At 52.8% G+C, this 16201-nt stretch overlaps 3 protein-coding genes across 3 annotated transcripts; 2 read left to right on the top strand and 1 right to left on the bottom strand.

Moving 5' to 3' along the window:
• Window positions 1-913: 913 nt before the first annotated feature.
• On the top strand, window positions 914-1767 carry J4E78_009085 (uncharacterized protein; the record flags this gene model as incomplete). Its single annotated transcript, XM_049369679.1, has 2 exons — window positions 914-967; window positions 1048-1767. 2 exons carry the CDS (start codon window positions 914-916, stop codon window positions 1765-1767), a joined length of 774 nt encoding a protein of 257 aa, XP_049218640.1.
• A 4321-nt stretch (window positions 1768-6088) lies between these two features.
• J4E78_009084 (uncharacterized protein) lies at window positions 6089-7999 on the bottom strand (the record flags this gene model as incomplete). The annotated part of the gene is made up of 1 exon (XM_049369678.1): window positions 6089-7999. One exon carries the CDS (start codon window positions 7997-7999, stop codon window positions 6089-6091), a length of 1911 nt encoding a protein of 636 aa, XP_049218639.1.
• Window positions 8000-11670: 3671 nt separating this feature from the next.
• Window positions 11671-12687, top strand: J4E78_009083 (uncharacterized protein; the record flags this gene model as incomplete). Its single annotated transcript, XM_049369677.1, has 1 exon — window positions 11671-12687. The coding sequence occupies one exon, from the start codon at window positions 11671-11673 to the stop codon at window positions 12685-12687; it is 1017 nt and encodes a 338-aa protein (XP_049218638.1).
• Between the last annotated feature and the right edge of the window lie 3514 nt (window positions 12688-16201).

Below are 16201 nucleotides of genomic sequence, written 5' to 3'. Positions count from 1 at the left end.
GACTTTAGCGTCTTCATCGACTTCAGCGGCGAAGCATCGAAGGAGTGGCAAGAACGCTTTAACAACGTTGAGCGTGCCACAGGTATTTATTTCAAAGGTCCGCATCATAGTCGTATGGTCCATATTTTCCAGTGTCTCTGCTTCGGCGACGACTTTACTACTCTGTTTTTCTCGTGCGACGACCGCAGGAACGAGACCTCTGACGCCGGCGCAGTGGATAATGAGTTCAATGGGGGTGCTGTAATGCTTTTGAACCCATGTTTGAATATCTTGAAGAGAGGTTATGTCGGCTTGGTGGAAGATGATGAGGTTTCCAGGTTCGCGAGGGTAATCTTGAGGTGCTACTGGGAATGGTTTGTTGTCTATAGCTATGACGAAGTGTCCCCATTCGGTCGACTTCTGCATGTAGTGATCGATGAAAGCGAGCCCGAGGCCGGAGGATGCGCCTGTTATCAGGATGTATGGTGCTCGCATTTTGGGATGTGGTGTTGAGGTTTAGTGCGTTGGTGTGTTGGAAGTTGAGTTGTGTCGGCGTCAACTGTGGAAATTTTAGTAGGTACACAGTCGATGTAGTACGGATCACACCTGAATGTGGCAATTTTGTTGAAGGATACTATACTGCGATAAGTCATGGCGTCGGACGTAGTGGGGGTCAAGCGCCTCAGGGTCCATCCCGCCTATGTTTGCCGATCTGGAGGTGAGGATGGTTCCCCGCAGTCTACCCGTTGACGACAGACGGGTAATGACCAGCATGACTGATTCGGCATCGGACAAGGATTTAACGCGGTATCTGGATCTGGATATTCTTGAGTGACACATTTTACCTCTATTTATTTACCATTCCGAAAATTCCGACGATAAAATAACCCATCACACTCACAGCTACTCCACTGCCATCATCAAACAGCGCACTATGTTCTATCAACCTGGGAAAGAAGACCATGGCCTGCCGTACGATCCATTCAAAGTAAGTCTACTATCCAAGCAATCGAGACAATCTGATAAAATTCAAAAACAAGTCTCATGCACCACCTAACCACCCCGCAGGCATGCGTCCTCCCCCGCCCCATAGGCTGGATATCCACCCTCTCCCCTACGGGCCACGCAAACCTAGCCCCCTACTCTCAATTCAACAACCTCACCTTCGACCCCCCCTACGTCATGTTCAGCGCAAACCAAACACCAACCAACAGCCAGAAAGACACCGTCCGCAATGTCGAAGCTACGGGGAAATTCGTTTGGAATCTGGCGACGTATGAACTGAGAGAAGAGGTGAATAGGAGTGCGGTGCAGGAGGAGTACGGCGTTGATGAGTTCGAAACGGCGGGCGTGGAGAAGGAGGATAGTAGGGTTAGCGGAGTGGTTGTTGGTCATGGTGGAGCTGAGGGGAAAGAGGGGAGAAGAGAGATGATGATACCGATGGTGAAGCGCAGTCCAGTCAAGTTCGAGTGCGAGTACTACACAACCTTGCGCCTTCCCGGTAATCCACCGATGGGCTCGGCAGATGTTGTGATTGGAAAAGTGGTTGGTGTGCACATCGATGAGCGCGTTTTGACGGACGGTAAGATCGATGTGAGGAAGACAGAGCCGATCGCTAGGTGTGGGTACTATGAGTATGCGGTTGTGAGGGAGACATTCGAGATGCGGATACCGGGAGAGGATAAGGCGATTTTGGCAGGGTTGGAGGGGAGTGCGAAGAAGAATGAGAGATTGGATCGGGTGGGGGATGTGGATGGAGGGATGGGCATAGAAGGAAAGCGTCTTTGAAGATGTTTTGTTATTGCTGCAGGGAGATTACTCTCGCGTAGACGGGTTCCGGTCTTTGGATGTATCTATCTTATTTTGGTATCGTACAAGTAGTCTCCAAACGCCGAAGGTAAACTGGTGTATGAGCTTTTGGGGTAGGCAAAGGTATCTATGCATTCGAGATATAAGGCCAAAACAACAACAAACAGCTGCCATCTACCAATTGACCGCAAAGGTCAATGATTGAGTTGTTGTCAACGCGACCCACTGATTGAATCACGTTGACAACTACTCAATCTTTGACTTAGGCGGTCAATTGGTGTATAGAAACAGTGAGATTATGCCACCAAAGAAGCCATTTAAGCGACTAGCTGTCCCGCAAATCTGCAATGAAACGTAGACAAACGGAAAATGGAAGTGAATGAAAGAACGCGATATAGCCACTGCGCTCGTCAGGGCTGTCATGATCGCGACATCCGATATGACTTTCGTGCCAGCGGAGATTGCGATAACTGCGACATCTGAGATGACTATAGCGCCGTAGATGCTTGCGATGACTGCAATAACTGCGGCGTCTGCGATGCCGAGTATGGGGAATTCTGGGCGGAATGCGGACGACTTTTGAGAGAAGGGAATCGAGTTAATGACACGCACCAGAGTAACGTGATGTTGAAGTGACGCTGCTGCTGAGGATTACAACCACTCCTGCGATGACTCCGATGATTGGGAGGAAGGAGGTGCTTGCTCCGGCTCGGGCTCTTGCGATAACGGAGGAGTTACCAACGCCAGGTAGTCCTGTAGTGCCATCAACGACGTCGATGACTCGGAGGTTTGCGGCGCTTGCGGCGTTGGCGAAGATTGGAGCAACTGCGATGACGAAGACATCGGCGAAGACTGGACCATCTCCAAGGACTGAGGCGCCGCTTGCGACGCTTGCGGTCTTTGACCTGCATACCGCGGCGAAGTCGGGTCAAGGTAGGTATCGAAGAACTCTCTGACTGTTGGGTCGGCACGAAGTGTTGTATTTTCCGGAAGCGCCACAACGTTGAGCCCGTGGAGCGAGCGTGCTCTACTGACTGGTCGGGGAGTTAACTTGTGTCCCGCAACAAAACATGCAGTATAACTTACGAGCAACGTAGATCTGGCTTGCCTCAAAGGCCTTCGAGAGATTGACAGTAACGCGATCTAACGTCATGCCTTGGGACTTGTGCACTGTGATGGCATAACCTGCCAAGAGTGGGAGTTGCGTCCTTGATAGGCGGTTCGTTATCTTGACTTTCCCACCCTCTTTATAGGTTATGACCTCGGTGACAGCGCAGTCTGGGTAGATCGTCCTTACTTCCTTATTGTCGAATGTGACAATTGGCCATGGTTTGGGCGTATTCTTCTTGGCGAAGGATACGAGCTGAGATTGTACATAAGAACCATGACGGCCTTCTTTGCATGGCAGCTTGCTGCGGTCGTATGACTCAAAACCGGTAACAGAACCTTGGCAACCGTTCACCAGACCCTTCGCGGGGTCAATATTGGCCACCAACATTACACGCATACTTCCTTTGATAAGCACACATGGATCGTAGCGGCACCCATCCTGTCGGGATTGTTAGTGAGACCCGGAAAGACAACAGAAGTAACATACCAAGCGTTTTAAACAGCCGAGGTTGGCAGGATGCTTTGTGCTTGCCTCTTTGTAGTCCACCAAAGATTCGTCATCACGGTCGTTTTGTTGAAAATGATCCAAGCACTTGTATTCAAGCGCTGTCCGTTCAGTAATGTCCTCGATAGCTTTATCGTTAACTTCTTTCACTTTCTTACGTGTCGAGTGTAGTTGAACAGCGTCTTTTGTCTCATTCGGATGATGGAGTAGAAGCTGTCCGTGAGGCGCAAGAATTTGACCATCTGATACGCGTCAGTTTGCTGCCCCCAGGCATAAAAATAGTGTCGAAGCAGCATTTCGACGATGAGAAAATATTACCTCTGCGTATCTTTTGAAGAATAGCAACAAATTTCCTGTCGCTTTGTCGGTGAATCTTGGTAAGATTGATATGTGTGAAGTTGCAATTCTGTCTGCGTTAGTGCATTTCTACAATAGGAGTAAAGAACAGAAGGGACGTCTAACATACCTGCCATACTTCACTGCAGAAAGCCCACTTATCAGCCATTCGCCAGGGGCCGTAGCCACATCCCTTGGTCTCACAGGAAATTTCACACTCCAGCGGGTCCTTTTCGTCCTTGGATTTAAGCTTTGTGCCACATCCCATGCAATGCTTGAAAGGTTCAACGGGTGCAAGTTGACAAAACTGGGATGATTAGCGTGGATGTGACGTATTTTATGGTGCGACTCACATCTCCGGTAACCACGACCTGAACACCACCAAATGGTAGATCGGAGTTATGTCTTGGAGATCTGCTAGCTTTCATAATCTCGCTCAATCGCTCGAGATCAGAGTTCGGAACCATGCTTATCTCATCGATGACGAGCACGTCGACGTCGTTGAGTTTTTTCCATTGTTTCTTCCCGCGAGCAGCTTTTTTTAGGTCGTCCAACTTCTTCCCGGAGCTGTTTATGTTCCATGCTGCAAAATTGTGAATTGTTTGGCCACCCACGTTGTACGCAGCGAGATTGCTTGGCGCTATAATTTGCACCTTCCATCCTTGCTCTCTGAGCATTGGGACAAAGGTCTTGAGGATGGCTGATTTACCAGTCCCTGCAGGACCAGTGTAGAACACATTTTCCCCCTCTTGGATCTTTTGCACCACAGCTTTTTGTTCGGGTTCCAGTTTGATATTGGTTCCGGGGACGTAGTAGTCTGCGAGGATGTTGGGTGTTGGGCGCGGTGCTAAGCGCGCAACATCTCGCTCGTACAATGCTGTTGCTTCCTTGAGCCTTTCTTGTTTCCTCTGATCGCGGAGCCGTTCCGCTTCTTCAATGGCGGATCTGTTGGCGTTCATGAACGCCAATGCCTCTTCTGCTGTGAAGAAGTCTCCGCGTAAGTATTTATATATGTCGTTACCTTTCTGCTGGAAAGCGTCTTGGAATTTTCTGTAAATGCCAGGGAACTTCCCGAACGCAACTGCGTGATATTTGCTGTTTGGTGCAGATGGATCGGGCTCCTGAACGTACAGGCCGGCCTTGCGCAGATCTTGCAGCGATGTAAATCGTTCTAATTCTTCGGTCTGCGGAGTCTTTCTTGTCTGCTCTGGGGTTGCCTCTGGGGTTGCTGGGTATGCGACGTTGTTGTGCTGGGTTCCGTGCTGGCGGCCGGCATTGCTTCGAGACTGGCTCTGCGTCGCAAGCGGGGTTCTGGGGCTCCTGGAAGATATATCCTGTCGTGGGCGCTTTGGGGAAGCGTCGAATTGGTAGCCGTCTGGCTTTCTTTTCCTGTCGTTTGTCCCTGGCGGCGTAGCCATGGGTGGGATGTTCTCTTGGTCTGCCATTGGCGGTGGTGAACTATTCGTATTGTATGATGTAGGATGAAAGTCGAAGGAAGGAGCGCAACGTAAGGGAGTGTATGGTGAGGATTGCGGTGGGTGTGTCGTAGGAACGGTAGCGAGAGGGGCATCATCCGGATACCGGTTCGGTACGTGACCATCTGTTCATGCGGTAAGTTTCAAAGCTCATACTCGAACCACTACGGAGGGGGAGGGGAACCACGTACCGGACATGACGTAGCAGTCGACTGGATTGTATGCGGCGTGGTGGTAAGAATGATCGTATGCGCCGTTGCGCCGGCTCACGGTAAGGGACAGCTCATTGAAGAGACTCAAAAAGAACAAAGGCGACCAGAATAATGATATGTCCAAGATAGTGATAGCCAATAGCGAAGGGTGTGATGGAGGTAGCTGTGGTGCGGGGTGCAGCGCGATGAGAGCGAATGGTCGCTCTCGAGCCGAGTTCGACGCGCCAAATCGCGCCCGGCGAGGCTGGTCATCGCGCTAACCCCCATTAGTATAGCTCCCGTCGCAACCAGTCTGGCAACATGCGGGGTGCATATGCATACTTCTTCTGGGCTTTGCGCTCGAGCTTCAAATACTGTCGCAACTCCGGGTTAGTACGTCGATAACGGTCGTTTGTCAGGATGTTATTACAATAGTTGTCTTGCAATACTTTGAAAGCGTAGAAAGAGGCCTCATAATAGTGAGAAGACCAAAATTGATGATTGATTGAGCTTCTCGATGATCGAGGCATTGTATAGCTTCTATACGAAAAAGAACGCGCATTTGGCAGACTCTCGCCCTCCTGCGATGGCAGTGTTGATGGCTTCATTGGTTTCATAGCTAGTGCGAGTCGCAAAGTCTCCAGCGCTGCCACAGCGTAAACATATCTCTGCAACTGGTAATCCTACTCCTCCCCAGCACTCAAAGCCGCCTCAGAAACCCCCCGACTACTACTCTGCCCCGTCCTCGCCCTCTTAACCTTCCCAGCCTTCGCCCTCCCATTGCCCAACCATCCCTGCTTTGCTGTAATAGGCCGTAAGAACCCATCAATATGCACACCACCAACCGTCCGTTCTTCATTGTCCGAGTCATTAGTTCTAGGGTCGTAGCCATGAACTCGCATGCAATGCTCGACGACGCGGTAGGCCAACGGGGCGTCTTCCTCGTGCCTCCAGCAATCTGCGTGCGGGCAGCGCAGTGTGCCAATCTGGAAGAAGGGCCGTTTGGGTGGCGGAGGCTGTGAGATCGAGGGGATGGTTGGAGGTGGTATGGTTGATGGGGTGTATGACACGGGTTCGGGAGGACCTTTTGATGCGAGGGCTTCGTGGAAGGGCATGAAAGACATGCCCTCGCCGAATAGAGTTGCGCAGCGCTGGGCAGTGCGTGCGACAGCTCCTTCGTTCCAGCCTTGTACAGCTGCTAGGCCGAGCACTTCGCTCCAATCCAAGAGCCCTTCTCTTAGTTTGCCTTCGTCTCCTGAACTATCGCTATCGCCCATACTGCTTGAGGATCTGCGGCGCTTCCGTTCGCGAGGGATTTTGTTGGACTTTTCCCAGTCAGATCCTCCGCTTGATATGTCATCGTCATCCGCGGGCTTGCTTTTATCTGTTGCCTTTCTGGCGGCTTTTGTCTTTTGTCGTACCGTGCGGTCGGCCTCCGTAGACGTTGCGCGCGAAGGTGGTCGAGTGCTAGATCTGCGGCTTGTCGCACTCTTCGATCGGGCTCTCGATGTAGACCTCGATCTTGGACCGCTCGACTCTGCACCTGACGTGTATTCGCTCATGGAAGAATCGCCTGGCTCTCCACGACCAAAGTGATTGACGCGCGTTCGGCGGATGGCCAGGGCAAGCTCGTCTAGCTTCCCCATCATGTTCTGTATTGTCGGCTGGAGAAGTCGCTGTGCCCTTGCGTCGTCTGCTAACAAAGTCGGCTCCACGAGTCTCTCGGTGCGAGGTTTTCTGCCACGTTTCTTCCCAGTCGTCTGATCACGTTCGGTATCATTGCCGTCCTCGACATCGTCCGTCGTGGTTTGTACCCTGGGCTTGTTGTTTGGTTTTGCAGTATCGGCGCTTTGTGATCGAGATCTGCTTCGCGAAGCTGATATGTGGTCTCCAGCGTCGGAGTCAGACGAGGGCGTTTCGCGTGAGTTCCACTTCTCTTTGGCCAGCCGCAAGAAAACAGCTAGGAGTTCCTCTCGCAGCTCATCTCCTGCATCTCCGGCGTTCGCACTCCCAATAGTCCATTCGTCCACATGGTAGCTTGGAGGCTCTTCGTCTGGAGGGATTGGCCATGCGGTCCACTCTTTGGAAGGCACGACCGCCGTCTGGGTAAATCCTGCCGCATCCACGTATTCAAGGTCCTCTCCAGTCTTGAGCCAGTTATCCCTACTCTGCCAGTTGTGGAGCTTCGCGTTGTCTTCTGGGGGCCGTCGTAACCGCCGCTTGAGCGCATGCGCGTTATACAGATGTACTGCAAGATCTGTCTCTTGCAGCTGATCGAGGGAGTCGGCTATCTGGCGATCCGCTTCTGTGTAGCTCTGCCATGTTTGGGGCGGTCCGTCGAAGCGATTCGGGCGCGCCGGTACCTCCTCGTCGTCGTCCTCTTCTTCAGACTCGTCGTGTGCCGACTCGCTATCGGTATCCAGGTCATCGTTTACGTCTAAAGAAATCGGGATAGCGGGAGTCTGTGCTTCTTGCACGTTACGCGGGTCCGGGATCTCCTCGACTGACGGCGACGAGCGCGCCGATGAAGACGATGAGGTTGTGGATTCGTAGGAGGAGGGCGGTGGCGGAGCGCTACCACCAAATAACGACATCTTCGTTGCAGTATATGTCGAAGCGGGCTTGCGGTTGTCTTGGCGTCGACATCTGCGTAATGCGATCCAGCAGTTGTGGGAGTGTAGAGGCGCGCTCAAATTTTGGTGGGGTTCTCGAAAATGACGCGCCGTCACGTTGCCGCTACCATCATCCTTGGTTCACAATCTGCGACCCATCTGGGCAGCATCATACCACCAATCTCGCATCTAAAGCCATCTTGCTAGTTCCCCATTGGTTTCTGATGTTTTCATCTACATGTTGAAATTGCTTCAGGCGGTCGCTGCAATGACATCTTAGTGCCGGCATTTGTTAGGTCTTACACCCTCGAACATGGAAAGCAGGATCTAGGCACACTCGGATGACTACAGAGAGCGACCGTGAAGCGATCGTCATCTTACACGACGTCTCGGTAGCTTGGCTTTATCTTCGCGGTGTGATGTACCGGCGCATTACACTTGTGATCTGTTCACGCACGTGCCGTCGCTGGCAACTGCCCAGGTAGGCGTCAGCGAGGCTACCTTATTAACCCTCTTTTTTGCCGTAGCCTCCAACGACCCATCAACACCACGAATCCACTTTCACAGCCACTTTTGGCTTGGCCACGCGTTAGGTGCGTCCCAAAATGAGGTTTGGGCGTCCTACTTTCAGGAGACCATCAGTCGGCATACATGAAGCTTTGCGCTTACGTATCAGAACAAGCTTTGTTCTGCAGCAAATCATCATTGGTGGGTGCTAACCAGGAAATTCATCAATGCTCTATATCGGATCTCTGCGGAGGCTTCATGAATCACGGGACAGGAGCCTTCGCAGAAAGCCAATTGCGCACGAAACATCGAGAACGAACGCTCTCACAGACATAGTGTAAGCAAAAGAGGTGCCGACTGCCGCATGGCTGCACGAAGACTGAAGTGTACCTCTCTGTTCCCTCACCAATCGTCGATGCTCCAAGGATTTCAAGGGGAACCCAGGTAATGCCGAGAGCCTCAACGGCCCATGAACACGTCCTAAGCGCGGACGAACGCCCCGAACACGGCGCTTTGAGCGTGGTCAGCGTCAGCCTTAACATCAGTACAGTATCTCCACCAGCAGTGAGCTAGCGGCGAAATTTATCATGGTGTCGACTCCGATCCGGGGAAGTGGTCCTGAGCCAACACCACATGGTGATCAACGGCGTGGCAGGATGCCCAAGCTGGCGCACCGATACTAAGGAATATCACCACAAACCGTGAGCGTCATACAGGCTTCCGGGTAACGCCATGTAGCCGTTGAATGCCTCGTCTTCTCCAACATCAAACCCACATGATTATGGGACAAACCGACGACTAGTAGACTATACGAAGTTCTAGTACTCCTTTGTTGTGCTTCAAATTGCAGTAGCTCTACAGCGCCCATCAGCACTACAGCACACACCCTGGACTGTTCCCCTTGTAAACGGACTCTTGATGCCCCATTCAAAGCTAGTAGCGATGCTTGTCGTCGATTCTTCCGAATGCGCGGTCCTACTTTGATTACACCTCGATCCACACAGTAGGACCGAACTGGAAGAGCCACCGCACATACGTCGGCCATGCTTGTGGCAATATAAATACAATAGGTCTGGTATGCTAGACGATCACCAACCTCAGTCGCTCTTTCAGCTTTCATATTCTCTTGCAAGACTAATTCAATCATGCGTTCATTCGTTTCAATCACCGCCGCGGCGGTGGTCGCCCTTCCTTTCGCTATGGCAGCGCCCAGGTCGTCCAAGATGGAGGCTAGGTACTACAACCCGGAGCAAGTTATTGACACTGATGTTGTCATCATCGGAGGTGGAGGTATGGGTGCTTACTCTGCCATCCAACTCAAGGACATGGGAAAGAGGGTCGTGGTTGTCGAGAGCTCGCACCGCCTTGGAGGTCACACCGAAACCTACATGGACCTCGAGACTGGATTCCCCATCGACATGGGAGTGAAGCTGTACCATGACGAACCTTTGGTGCACCAGTGGTTCGCACGCTTCAACCTCACTCTAGGCCCAGCAAGCCCGTTCCCTACCGGCCCAACCCAGCAGGTTGACTTCAGGACTGGTCAGGTGTTGCAGGGCCTCCCTCCTGCCAACCAAACCGCCTTGGCTGTTGCTCTCGCGAAGTACGGCGCCGTCATCGCACAGTGGCCTGAACTTGAGGGTGGCTTCTACCTCCCCGACCCCGTTCCCGAGGACCTCTACATGCCGTTCGGCCAGTTCGTTCAGAAGTACGACATCGCAGATGCAGTGCAAACCATCTTCGGTCTCACCTCCGCCTTTGGTGACATCCTCGAGCTTCCTGCCATCCAGCAGATCCGCACCATGTCTCTCGGTCTCCTGAAGACCATGCAGAGCTTCAAGACCAGCTCGGTGATGAACAACAGCATGCTCTTCGAGGCACTCACTGCCGAGCTACTTGCCTCCAACTCTGTCCTTCTATCCTCCAGGGTCCGAAAGACCGCGCGCGTGAGCAAGGTCGATGGCGGCGTCAAGGTCCTCGTCGATACCCCCAAGGGCCAGCGTCTCATCCAGGCCAAGAAGATCCTCATGGCCATCCCCCCTACGCCCGAGAATCTCACTCCATTCGACCCCAGCGGTGATGAGATGAAGATCTTCAGCCAATTCACTTCTGTCGGCTACTACACCGCCATCATCAGGCACGCCGCCCCTACCAACGTCACCCTCAACAACCTCGCACTTGAAAAGCCATACGCGCTGCCACCCATGCCCGCCATCTACAACGTCTTCCCCACCGTCAACCCTACACTCAACCAGGTCTTCTACGGCACCAAGGTCGGCCAGCACCTCAGCGACGAGGAGGCCCAGGCCGCCATCCTTGCGGACCTCAAGCGCTTCCACGCTATGAACAACATGACCGGCCCCGAGCCCGAAATCGTCGCCTTCAGCAACCACAGCCCCTACAACATGATGGTCGGAGGCGAGGCCACCAAGAACGGCTTCTACAAGGACTTGTATGCTCTGCAGAGCAAGCGCAACACTTTCTGGACGGGTGCTGCGTGGAGGGCGCATGATAGCTCCAGCAGCTGGGCTTACACTAGCAGGAGTGTGCTGCCGGCGCTTGTTGCTAGCTTGTAGGTTTGCAAGCGGTGGTGGTGGATCATTTGGGTTAATTGATAATGGAGCGGTTGCTCCCTTGGACGGTCAATGGCGATGTTTTCCTTGCATGCTGCTTTACGATACCTTCGATACTTGTATTAGTAGATGACAATAATCAAACGCCATTGTCCGCACTCATCGAACATTTTGCTAGTCTTGATGATAGCCTTGTTAAACCTATGAAGACTAAACATACTTTCGTGCCTCCGCGTTGACCTAGGGAAAACCTAGACACCATGGACCTCGGGAGCCTACAACGACGTTAGCTTACCTACTTTACACATTTTTGTCTTCATGTAGTCTGCAGACCTGTTCATTTTTGCTCTTGTACGAGGCGCCTCAGTGTCGTTCGTGAGCGTTGGCTAGCTCACTTCTCAACCTTGGTTCGCAGCAAACATGCAAATTTATTAAATTTCCATTATATACTGCCGCTTAAGTCTACATAGATGAGAGATTGTAAGAATTGCACATGCGCTCATGCTCTAACCTTTACATACTTCCTTAACACATCTCACCGTCTTGAAACTCCTGCACTCTACGATGCAACGTATGCGACCTGCTAAACGTGTTCGACTTGAAGGCGCACATACTCTCTCGACGCCCGTCCGCTTCCTCATATTCTCGGATACGCATGGCGCTGAACTTCCGGGGAACCTCCCGCCATGCGATGTTCTCCTACACTGTGGCGATCTGACAGAAGATGGCACCCCGGAAAGCATCTCTGCGGCCCTCCAGACGTTGGGCAAAGTCGAAGCCAAGCTGAAGCTTGTTATCGCTGGCAATCACGACATCTCGCTCGACAAACCATACTGGGTCTCCCAGGGCGGAACTGAGACCGATGCAGGACGAGCAGAGGCGCTTGTGAGCTCAGATGCAGGCTCCGAAGCAAGTAGAAACGGCATCACCTTCCTGAAAGAAGGCACGCATACCTTCAAGCTAGCATGCGGTGCTACATTCAAGATATATGCCTCACCATACACGCCCCTCTACGGCGCATCGGCATTCCAGTACCCATCGAACGAAGACCGCTTCAATCCCTCGGGCACTCCACCGTGGGCGAAGAACGTCGGTACCGAGACCTCGACCATCCCCAACGACGTCGACATCGTCATGACCCACGGCCCCCCAAAATACATCCTAGACACGACCTCTGACGACCAAAGTGCAGGTTGCGAGCACCTACGCCGCGCCATCGCTCGCGTGCAACCACGACTGCATTGCTTCGGCCACATCCACACGCCGCGTCGCTGGTTCTACCAAGCACACGTGCTGGACTTCACCGGCAGAGGAGAAGCAGAACTAGATGCAGGTAACGACACTAGAACAATAACCAAAGTCTGGATAGGCGAGAACTCAGCACGAAGAAAGGGGTTCAAAAGCCTGCCACCAGGCCCCGCTCAAAAGTTCCGAGACAACAAACAGCAGACGCTCTGCGTCAACGCGGCGATGGAAGGCACTGAGCCCGGCGTTCTCGAACACCCGCCCTGGCTCGTTGAGTTAGATTTGCCCGTACAGAGAGACATGCGAATGGGAGATGCCGTCGGTGAGGAAAGGCATCTCACGTAAGCGCATGCGAAAATGGAGTCGCGTGTTGAGTTCGGTGATGAGGGGAGTGGCGCTGCAGCTCGGCGTCCGCGGGCCCCGGTAAGGCGGGCAGCTGCCGTAATCTCCAGGGCTGCATCTCGCGGTCGGTGGTAGGGAACTCCGAGTAGTTAGCTTTGCGACAGCATCGCGCAGGGAGTTTTCCAAGGTCCACAGCTTATCGGCGTAGCGCAATGGATTGAATTATTAGGTAGGACGCCGTGGACGCCGTATAGGAATATGAGGCGTACATATGTAGAAGTTCCGCTGCTTGTGCCTCAGGCTCCAGTACACATCCCTTCAGCGAACTCGCAACGGCACTGCTTCCATAGCCACCTGCATCCATACCTACTAGCAACAAATCACCATGACAGTCTCTTCATCACTCACACTCTACCGTCCAGGGCCATCAACCTCCCTAACAACACGCTCATTTTCCAGCTCCCTCATCTCCTCCCACCTCTTCACCCAACAGACCGGCACAGCAATCCTAACCGAACTTGCCTACCGCATCCTCATCGACATCATAAACCGCTTCATACACTCCTTCCAGCGCCTCGCCTCCCATGGCCTCGACTCCGCATCCTCCTTCATAGAGCGCAAATTGCAGGAACGTCGTGATCGGCTAGATGCTGCTACGTCCGGTACTGGGAAGGAGGGTCTGAAGATCGTTGAAGAGGTGGGCAGGCTGGCGGAAGAGAGGGGCTTTGTTACTTGTCCGTTGACGGGGACGGACATGGGTAGAGAGGAGGGGGCGAGGGGGCCGCCGAGGTGGGTGAGGGGTGTTTTGGATGGGATTGATGAGGGGAGGATGAAGGAGAGGGATTTTTGGATTCATACGCATACGGGTTGATGTCGGGACTTCGATACGCTTCATGATTCCTGGGAGTATAGAGCTACCCGACGATGCTCCGATGGCTCAGCAACATGCCGCTTCAGCTCGGGGAGCGACAGCTTGCGCAGCAACCGCAGCGTATGCAGCAAGCTCCAGAAGTACAGCAACATGAGAAACCGCAACCGCCACGCATGCCGCAAACTCCAGAAGGGCAAAAAGTTCAACAGTCGCAGACGCTACATATTCAGCAAATACAGCCGGCGCCTCAGCTAAGTCGCCGAAACGAATCGCACCGCTGCCGACGAGCAAGCTCTGCTCCACACCATACGTCGCCTTGACCCGCCTCTACCTAGGTATCTGCCCTTCAATGTGCTATTATATGGACGCAACTCCGCTTCTCTATAGCGACCGCACTCTCCGTGCCCGCGCTTCGCCTTATCCCGATATTCGGCGATGAAGGCGCAACTTTATCTCTCAGGCCATGGGACAGCATACCGACACATGAGAGTGTCGAACCACGAAGCTTCCTTTAACTCTAGGGCGGCGCTCTGAAGTATACAGGCTCTGTCTAGCAGCTTCTAACTGACCGCCGGTGCCGGTCAGACGCTCAGGTTCTGGTATAAGGACAGCGTAGGCCACAAGATTCTATATGCTCGCTGTCAACACATTTAATGTCTATGGCGCTCAGCTCCTCCCACAATGTTTTACCGCTACCAATATCACATATGTCTCAATTGCATCCGTATTCCTACGCTATCCTCATTGCCTGCTTGTCCTCCTAGATGTGACACATGGTGTCTTCCTGCCGCGCAGGCCCAAAAGCGTCTGGCCGATGTCTCATCTCGTATGCTCGCCCTCCGTCTGCCGAACCAAGTCCGCATCACTACAGCTGTCTGTGTCGTATGTGAGGTGAAACTAGGCGCCGCGTTCGTATGTTGCACGAAACAGCTTCGACGACATGCTCTTGGTCGGCGCGAGTGAGTAGCAGCTATGCAGCGCTGGATTGGGATTTGACTCATCGAAAAAGACTGATACTTGCGCTTCTAGCGACTGGTCAGGGCGCTCAACCTTGTCGCTGCTCATTCTCGACTCGTATCGTGGATACGTACTAATCTCGTCCGCCCCAGGTGAGTACCGGCGTCGCGGACGCAATCAGTCGAATTCCTGGGCCATGAGTATAGCGGCATTGATCTTGCACATTCAAAGAGTGTTTGGCTCGCCGTCTCGGGCGTGTGCCGTCAGTCTGGCCTTGCTGTCGTCATTGTAAACTCACCCATCGAAGTCGGCAAGCTCAGCTCCTACTAAGCAATTTCAACAACTTCGCTGAGCTTCGTCCAAGGCGCTCATGGCTCACATAACATAGCGAGAAGCATCTAAGAAGCATTCCCCGAGCGAATGCCACAGCTTTGGCTCTCGAAAGCTCGCCACGTACTTTCACGATTGCTATATCAATGGGCTAGCCTTGATACGCCTTGCGCACTGAGCACGCTGTCTTGAAAATTTGTTACAAGAACAGCGCATAATCATATTTTAATCTCGAGTTTCGATGTTCTCGCGTATCTTCACGTTCGCTCAGTCAGTCAATGCCTGCGTACTATCGCACTGCCCGTCGAGCACACCCTCACTGGCTTCATACATGTCTGCAAACACATCACATCTCTCAGTCTCTGCTTGAACTGCTGGAATTTCGTGTTCTCTTACCTGATGAGGCCGCACGGGCCATCCCACCTCGCGTATTTTGACTTGGTGGTTTCTCACTCTCACCTGGCAACGCCCGCGCGGCCCTCCACCGCCGACGAAGCCCTTCTATACCCGCCTTCACCTGGTGTTTCCGACCTTCCTGTCGCCGGCAGAACACCGGCCGGAGCAACAGCGCCGGCTCCTAGCGCCTGCCCGTGCGCAGACTCTTGGCAGGCACATATAAAGCCCATTTCCCCCCTCCGACCTACACTCTTTTACCACAAACCCCACAATCTTTTACCCCAACTCGAAGAATTCCAACTACCTGTCACTCATTTCTTCAACAAACTTCCTTCCTTCACTCACTTCGACCATGGCTCAACACTTCATCATTACTTTGGATCACTTCCACTTTGTCACATGACATCATACCTTCACTCATATGTCGACCACTTCCAACCTTACTGAGCTTCACTCTTCTTCAATCAACATCACTGCTCAACAACCTTCACACCTTACTTGGTCATCAACACTTCATCCAACCTTGGTCCAACATCACATCTATGGATGATCAACCTTCCTTCACCATGAGCCATGGTCACTCTTCCAACATCCACCTTCGCCATTGAACATGGTAAGTATCTTGCTGGCTTCTTCTTTATTCAGTCTTCTAACATTTTTCAGCTTGCTGTCGCCTTCTACCACACTCACTTCGCTTCGGATCGCTCCAACCTTCGCTCACATCGTCGCCAACCTCCTCAAAGCCCTACACTCTAGGCCACGATCGAGCTCTTCAGCATCCACCTCAAGCCCTCTTCAGGCCAGCATCGCATGTTCACAACACCCCGGGTCGCACGAAAGTCAAGTTGTTTGGATGGATTGGATACTTTGGTGAAGGAAACATACTGGTGGGAAGTGCAGGATACCATGGTCAAAGACAGTAAGAGACGGACATTACAGATCTCGATGGGATCTCGCTTTGAG

The sequence above is a fragment of the Alternaria triticimaculans genome (genome assembly GCF_023758025.1).
Source record: "Alternaria triticimaculans strain BMP 0046 chromosome Unknown scaffold_18, whole genome shotgun sequence".
In the NCBI taxonomy this organism is placed as follows: domain Eukaryota; kingdom Fungi; phylum Ascomycota; class Dothideomycetes; order Pleosporales; family Pleosporaceae; genus Alternaria; species Alternaria triticimaculans.
Note: the sequence above shows the minus strand (reverse complement) of the source record. Positions and strands in the feature narration are given on the sequence as shown.